The following is an 8,260-nucleotide window of genomic DNA, read 5'->3' as shown; positions in this document are numbered from 1 at the left end:
ACCTGGGAATCCCGTGGGAGATACAGCTCCCTGGAGAACAGACAGAGCTGGCCCGGGAAGTGCTGTTCCTCATCCCCAACCCCACCTTTCCCAAGGTCACCAAGGCTGCAACACTTTGAACAAAATCTGTGATGATAAACTGGGGAAGTCCTAATGTAGACGTGGCTTGGCCTGGTTACAGACTCAAATAATTTGTCTCCAGTCAGCATCAGGGATTTTTACTCACTCAGTTCCCCAATAGTTAGAGCGAAAAAAATTCCAGAAGTCAGAACTGGGCACTGTAAACCTCCTGAGAGGTTTGAAGCAGAGAGAGCTGGATCAGAGACCTGATCTATCAAACCACTCAGTCTTTTGGTACATGTTTCAAACGCTCAAAAGGTTATGGGGAGAAATATAACAGTGAAGGCAAAAAAAGAAACCTTTCTTAAATCGCCAACACTTATTTTCCAGAGATAAAACTTTATTTGAGGCATGAAGCAATATACTGAAAGAGGTGAGTCATGCACAAATAATGTCCTTATATTCATAATTTACATTTGATACTCTCTGCCTTCTTAAAAACGGTGAGTAGTGAGCAAAGATGAGAAGCAAATAGCTTTTACACAAATCATATCTATATAAGTGCTTAAGAAAGTCCCCTTTACATCTAGTTTTTCCTTCTTTAAAAGGCGTGTCAAATTTATTTCAGAAAACTAAAACAAGCTAGTTCTTCCACTGAAGATGAAGTTTCTCCCCAGAGTTATTTATGAAATAATACAGCTGCCTTTTTCTTTAAAGGGATTCTTGTCTTCTGGAATTCCTTTCACAAGAGGATCCTCTCCAGAACGTTCTTCAATGTAGTTCTTTATTTCTTCAGAACATTTAGAGACCTTAATAAAAAAAATGAGTTAGGTTAAGATTGTTCAAACTTTGTCACCACCTTTTAGTGAAGTTAATGTAATTGGATATAATCAGCATTTCAAACAAATGACAGAGAATAAAAATAATTGTAAAATATAATTTAAAAATAATTCTGTCTACCGCCATGCCACCCTGAACGTGCCCGATCCTGTCTGATCTCAGCAGCTAAGCAGGGTCAGGCCTGGTTAGTCCCTGGATGGGAGACCACCTAGGAAGACCAGGTGCTGTAGGCATAAAAAATAAAAAAAAAAAGAAGAAACTGTAAGCTGACAAGGTCCTTGCAATCTGTGAGGTCAACCAAGGGTTGCCTCGCCTAAAAATAAATAAATAAATAAATATTTAAAAATAAATAAATAAAAGAGACTAAAAATTAGAGTGCAGTATAAAGTATATATGATATAGTGAATGGTACAATCTATGGAAAATGTATTTCTTGCTATGATCAGGGTCAAAAGTTTGAAAGTCACTGTATTAAATAGACCATCCCCAGCAATTTCTATCCATTGTGCCTCATGTGATTTCCTTCCTCTGCTAAAACACAGAAATGACATCTCCACAATATTTGAGGAACTAAAACATTTCCCGCTCTCATTAGCATGAGGTCTTTCCATGCTAATGAAAAATTGCAGCAGTAAATTTCCAAATGCTTTGGGGTGCGTCCTGCCAAAATTCTCACTTATTATGGGTATGTGCCATGTTCTGCAATTTCACAAAATGAAAGAAGCCCTGGAGAAAGTCTGACTCTGAATGGCTGCCCTTGCCGAGTCTCCATTCAGAATTCCTTCCCGTTAGTTGCTTATGGGCAGTGATCATAATAAGACTTACAAGGCCTATTATGCTAATCTAAGACTCTCATGTATGTATAATTTCATTTTAAACTTTATCTGCAATGGAGAAAGGATTAAATAGTTTCTTCAAAAAGTCAATCTTTAGGAGATAGGTTGCAAGAGTGAGTAAAAGGAAAAAGACTAAAAAGAAAAGGGGGGAAAAAAAAGGATTTGTGTCTTAATGAAGGCCTGCATCACTAGTAAGAAATTAGAAGTAAAAATTATAGAAGTTCCAGCAAATTCCAATGGAGACGTCTTAAAACTAGGCAAATGTTACCAAGTTTATAATCTAGATTAGTAATCTTCGACTTGTTTTAATGGTGACCACTAAAACATGTTTGCATGTGTATCATGAAATGTATATAATGATTACTTATAAATAAGTGCAGATATTACTGTTAATACATTATGCATAATTATAAAATGTAACTTGGAAATTATTTTTAAAATGAAATTTAGAACTAATCCAAAATAGAAATTTTAATACTTTATTCCCACACCCCAAAGATTCGTTGCACACCATTGTGGAGGTCATTGATCTTACATTTAAAATGAGATGGTGCAGTTATCTGGCTTGAAATGCGGCAAAATAAAACCTGTTAAAAGTACCATTCTCTCAGGTAACACCTGCTCTCCATTTCTGCTGATACTTGTAGTTTGTGCACTTTAAGTGAATTCTCAGAAGTGATGATGCAAGTGTCGAGAACATGGGTTTGTGGCCACAGAGAAATTTATGAATAAGATTCAAGTTCATCTAAATTGTATCTGTTCTTAGATTTCTTCATCAGGTTTCCAAAAAGATCTGTAACCTACAAAGGGAAAAAGTACTCCTCTGATGCATTTCCTTCTGTGATAAAGAGGATATGTTTGAACGACAATTAGCTGGGGCCAGAACTCAGCCTGGAGCCATAATTCAGCCTGTGAATTTTGTGTCCTTGGTCTGAGCAGAACACAGGGCTCAGACACAAACAACTGACTGACAGAATAATGGACTCAGTATCATAAGATTTGTGTTTTAGTAATTGCCCTATCATGATCTCTGGGGTCTCAAACAAGGAGCTAGTTAGCCTCCTTGGAATTCAGTTTTTTTATCCCTACAAGTATGAGGGTTGAATGATCTCTAAGAGCCATAGTGTTTGCAGCACTAATGTTTTATAACTCAAAGTGCATACTAAAATATGTTTGAATATTATTATTAGGACTTGATGCCTCTCCCTCTCTCTCCCAAGGCTATCTCTGAAATTTTCTCTCCTTTTGGCATATACTGGAGTTTCTGAAGTTGGAAAGCTGATCCAGCAGGGTGTGTCCTAGACAGGGAGGCTGGAGAGCTGGCAGGGAGGACCTGCTAATAAATGATACCTTAATTTCCACACAGTCAGCTGCATCCAGGTCCTGCCCAATTTCTAATTTGAAGTTTTAAATTATTTGAAGACACTCGTCTTTTTTTCTCCTATACTTTCTGCAAACTGATACCAGATATTAAGATATTCCAACTTTGCAAACACTATTTCTTTTCAGTATATTCAGTATATGGAACTTTAATATGTAACCTCAGAGGTTCACTGTGCACACGCAGTACTGTGGACTTTGCCATACACAAAATGGGTCTCTTAAAGTTTCAAAAAATGAGCTTATTTGTTGGGTCCCATAACTCCTCCCCTGTTCCTTAAACACAGAAGAATTTTTAAAGATACAAAAACTCTCAACATGGATAGAAAGGACTTTGTACTCCAAAATTTAGGAAGAGTAGGGATTTGGAAGTGAAAGGTTAAATTTGAGAAAGCAATATGTAAAGAGTAAAACTCAAAAAAGCCTGCGTCTTCCAAACATCGCTCAAAATGTGCATCTTGAGTAACAAGATTCTTGTCATGAACAGATTCACTATCACTGGAATAGGAAGGTTAAGTGAGCATATTTACCATACCTGCTTAATTTCCATTGTTTTTCTTAATTTTTTTTTTTGGTAATTAAACTATAGAGAAATAAATCAATTTAAATTTTTCTTGCTGTGGAGAAAGGACTAGATCTTTTACTTTAAAAAATAAAAGATATCTATCCAAAAATCTATTCTCTTACTGCAGGTGGCCTAATTGAGGGAAGAAAGAAAGAAATGAAGGATCCTAATACCAGTAAGAAATTGAAGTAAAATCACAAACTCTCCAACGAATTTCACTGGAGATTTCCAAACATGGGCATATATTTGCACTGAATTTGTAATTCGGTTTGGAAATGTATAAAAATTTTTCATCATGATCACTAAAAAGAATTTTCATATGCACCTCAATATATGTATAATAATTTATAAGTAAATATAGATACTACTGTATTAGTTCATTAAGCCTACTTATGAAACGTAAACTGGAAATTATAAAGGGATGAGAATAACAAATAACTAAAGATAGCAATTCTAACGTTTCATTTCCAAGCCCCAATGGAGTGCTCATTGCATACTTTTGAAAGCCCTGGCGAAATTGAAAACTAGGTTATCTCAGATTTTAAATTGTGATTTTTAGAAAAACTTTTCAAATATCATTCTTTCTCATAATTAAAAAGGTCAAGGAACTAAGTAACCATCTGCCTTTTCCCTACTGCTTGAGTTTTTACAACCAACAGCAGGCAAAATTTCTTGTCTGTTTCCCCAATTCTAGGTTCCTCAGATGTTCAGACATTTGGCTTTGCTCATCTGATCCCTGCTCCCTCCTCCACCTCCTATGATTTCCCCACACCAAGCGGCAGTTCCCAGGCACCACTTCAAGAAGAAGCCCTACTGCAGGGAAAGGCGCAGAAACAAAAACAAAAACAAAAACACTTTGTTTTGCTGTAACAAACCAGGAAAAGGTGACTGGTTCATTTCAGAGGAAGAAGTATTCTGGGACAGCCAATTTACCTGTTGTCTCTGCAACTTCACTTCTTTGCGAAGCTGCTCGACCTCCATCTTCAGCTTTTCCTTTTCTGGCAAATCTTCGATGTGAAGGGCCGGCATCTTCACCCCAGAACTGGGCTTGGGGACTGCTCTGCAAGTGGAGCGACTGGAAGTGCTTGCAAACCAGGGCGCCTCCCAAAATAACTGCTGTGCCTGCGCACCCCGCCCGCCCGCGCCTGTCGGGACCGCCTTCCTGCGCGGTGGTCCCAGCGCCCCGAGGGCTCAGCTGCCTCCGGCCAGTGCCCTCACACCAGCTGCCCAGCGGCCTAAAATCTTAAAACCCCTGGTTTCTCGCTCTCTCTCTCACTCTCTCTTCTCAGGTCTCCACAACCCTGGGAGGCCTGTCCCACGGATCCTGGGGTGGGGTTTCAGTTCGATAGGCGTCCCAAGGACCTTGAAAAGCTTCGCGCTGCAGGGTCTCTCGTGGGGACGTTGGCCTGGGGCCTGACCCCGCCACACCCGCGGGGGACCGGCCTGGGCTGGGGCCCAAGGGTTAGGGTTGCATTAGCCCACTTTCCTGGAGAAACAACAAAAGTTTTACTTTTTGTTCCTTTTTTTTTTTTTTTTTTCGTTCCCAAGTCATATCCGGGTTTTGTTTGTAAAGCAAGAAAAGGAGGACACAACCACGCAGGAAATAACGGCCCTTCACCTTTCCAAGAGTTTCAAAAATATACAGCAAGTAACTTTCCCCCAGTTATATACGATTATTGTGGGAACTGTGGACGCCTAAATCCCAAGAGGAAAATGAAACTGAGCTGAGATCTCAGAAACATCCACCACATCTGTTTATGTCTGTCCATCCAGTGTGCTAAATGCTTGGGAAAGAGTTACACATTTGTGGATTAAAAGGGATTGGGATGTGAATATCCTTTACAATTTGCAGGACCATTGTCTGGCATTAAACAGTCATCTACATCCTCAACAGCAGAATTTGTAGTCTTTTTTTCAGGGGTGGTTTTTTTTTTTTTTTATTAAATGATTGGCTAATGAGTGATGATACTAGAGAAGACAGAGCAGGAATCTTAACATTCTTACCAGATTTTCTCCGCTCCTCATCTGCCAAAGTTTGAGTGACACTTGATACCAAGGGTTTTGAATTCCTGGCTGGAGCACCTTTTTTGCATGAAGGCAGTGGATTCATGTAGCATTGATTTCTCCATTTTCTGGAAAGCAATATTCATCTAGCTGCCACTTTGTAAAACTAGGAAAAGTGTCTGATGTGAAAAACTAAAGCCCTGTTAATGATGCTTAAAAGACTAGGAGAAAAATAAAGCACGAATTTAAGAAACATTCCCCAAGCAGTGAGGTGTTTCTCTTTCTCTCCTGGGCTTACCTGCTGCCTATAGAGTCAAATTTAAGAGTGGAGACATTAGCTCAATATTTCAGGATATCTGGCCTTAGATACCCATAGTCCCCGTTTTGTAAGCAGAGGTTTTGTTTGTCAAAAAAACAATGAGCTACTTGATGAGTACTCCTGGGTGCTGGTCCCCACTCTGACACACTGGCCATCACTGGAAAAGTCACTTTTTTCTGGATTTTGGTTTTCTAAATTGTAAAATATGTGATGGGGCAAGGGAGGGGTGAATTAGCTAAGGTATATTTAGATTCTCATTGTATTTATGTATCTACATCTGATAAATCACTTTCACAAAGAAAAATGTTTAGGAGGCTCTTCTTCTGTATTAGAAATTATACACATCCCCAGATCTCCCAGACTCAGGAAGTTGGATCATATGCTGTTTTCTCTGTTCATCAGTGGTGAACCAAGACAAAAGCTCACATCTGTCTCTAGAACCCTTGAATTTTTTTTTGATTCCCCATAGCTTAAATTTAAAAGGTTGGTTAAAAATAGCTTAAGTGAGTTAGCGAAAGTACTTACTGTGGCCTAAATTAAATAAGCTCAGTATTCAAATTAAATAAGTTGGTTAAATAAATTAATGAGAGATATTCCAAATCATAAAAATAGAATTATTTTGGTCTGGAAATTTCTTCCCTGTGAAATCATCTAGTCACGTGCAGTGAAAAATATTTATAAATCCATAATGGTTCTTTAACTTCTTACACAGTATTATGAGACTTAGAGGTGAAATACATGTCTATTTTTTTTTTTAAGTTTTATTCTTAAAATATAATGCATGTGCTAATATTATATTAAGTAAATCAATTAAACTCCAATGAATTGGGAAATGCTAAAATCTCATGATGACACAGCATTCTGAAAAATGTTTTGTTTTTGTTTGGTTTTAAATGATAAAATGATGAAAACACAACACACACACACACACACACACGCACATGCACGCACACACATGTAGTCCACTATCCCTACGCGTGGCATTTACTGCCCGGAGAGCAACTATGGTAAGCAACCGCTCATACATTCTTGCAGAAATATTTTATCAACAAAACTTTTCGGATAAAGAAATTTAAAAATCCCTATCAGTTGTATCCAAATGTTAGCTTTTTATATATATTTTATATACTACCTATAATAAAAGTTATTATGCAAAATAGTACGGGTAGAAACCATTCTGCAGTGAAAATGACGAGTGTAATGAGAAATTAACTTTTATCATCCCATCGTCTTTTGAAATTGACAGTTATAAAAACAGTCACAGCATATAAAGTACAGCATAGGAAATATAGTCAATAATATCGTAATAAGTATATATGATGTCAGATGGATGTTAGCCTTATCAAGGTAATCACTTTTTAGGTTATATAAATGGCTAATCACTATGTTGTATACCTGAAATTAATATATTGTATGTCAACTGTAAGTGAAAAAAATATATAAATCATTGGTTACATTTTAAAAATAAAAAAAAGAAATCTGCTTAATAAAAATAAAATTAACATGTGGTTATTTTCACTTTTAAAGTATAGAAAGCAAAGACCATGAATAGTTACCTTAGCATATAAAACAAGAAAAAACAATTCTTTGATAATTTTTTTGATGTATGAAGTAAGTTATTAAAAATCTATATAAAGAAAACTCTAAGAAAATTTTGAGAGCAGTCATACTGGAGTTGATTTAATACTAACACAATCTCAAAAAACACCAGGATTCTGCTTTTATTTTATCTAGTGATTTTTGCAAGACATGGATTCTCCTTATCTTTATTTTGTTGGTGTAAATAAACTAAGTTACCTCCCAAAATCTGCTTCTATAAAATGTATAAAATAAATGGTGACTTTTTAAGGCTATTTTAATAATGTTTTCTTTAAGGAAAATATTTAGCACACATCTCATGTATTCTTGTTTCATTTTATATCTGGTTCAATTTATTACAACGTGGAAACTTTCACAAACTCCTCCATTCCCTGTAACTATGTACATAAGATTCCTTTTTTGATGGAGTTAATGTGAAGTCACAAGGTGACCTATATCTTATTCTCTGGTTTACTTAAACAACTAATAATTCATGGTATCAAAATGATTTATCAAATCTGTTCATAAAAGACTTTAACTTCCATCACATCTAATTGGTCATTCTCATTACTCGGTTCATTATTTTCCTCATGTTAATACATGTAACTAAAATCAAATTAACCCAAATGAAAATAACTGTGAGTTTTTTTTCTTGCTAAAGCTTAAAGTCACCTATGT

At 36.6% G+C, this 8,260-nt stretch overlaps 1 protein-coding gene and 1 pseudogene across 1 annotated transcript; one reads left to right on the top strand and one right to left on the bottom strand.

Moving 5' to 3' along the window:
* Positions 1–424: 424 nt before the first annotated feature.
* GNG11 (G protein subunit gamma 11) lies at positions 425–5,150 on the bottom strand. The gene is made up of 2 exons (XM_016160873.2): positions 4,615–5,150; positions 425–869 (listed from the first exon to the last, which is right to left on the bottom strand). Exons 1-2 carry the CDS (start codon positions 4,708–4,710, stop codon positions 744–746), a joined length of 222 nt encoding a protein of 73 aa, XP_016016359.1. The 5' UTR covers positions 4,711–5,150; the 3' UTR covers positions 425–743.
* Positions 1,015–1,133, top strand: LOC118610975 (annotated as a pseudogene).
* Positions 5,151–8,260: the final 3,110 nt, after the last annotated feature.

The sequence above is a fragment of the Rousettus aegyptiacus genome, unplaced genomic scaffold, assembly GCF_014176215.1.
Source record: "Rousettus aegyptiacus isolate mRouAeg1 unplaced genomic scaffold, mRouAeg1.p scaffold_m13_p_13, whole genome shotgun sequence".
NCBI lineage: Eukaryota > Metazoa > Chordata > Mammalia > Chiroptera > Pteropodidae > Rousettus > Rousettus aegyptiacus.
The sequence above is the reverse complement of the archived record's forward strand: the minus strand, read 5'-3'. Positions and strand labels throughout refer to the sequence as shown.

What these genes read in the sequence shown, in the direction of transcription:
- GNG11 (XM_016160873.2), bottom strand. Translation starts at nt 4,710, where the DNA reads ATGCCGGCCCTTCACATCGAAGATTTGCCAGAAAAGGAAAAGCTGAAG. An exon ending in TGAAGTTGCAGAGACAACAG is followed by an intron (nt 870 to 4,614) that starts GTAAATTGGCTG and finishes TTTTTTATTAAG; the next exon opens with GTCTCTAAATGTTCTGAAGA.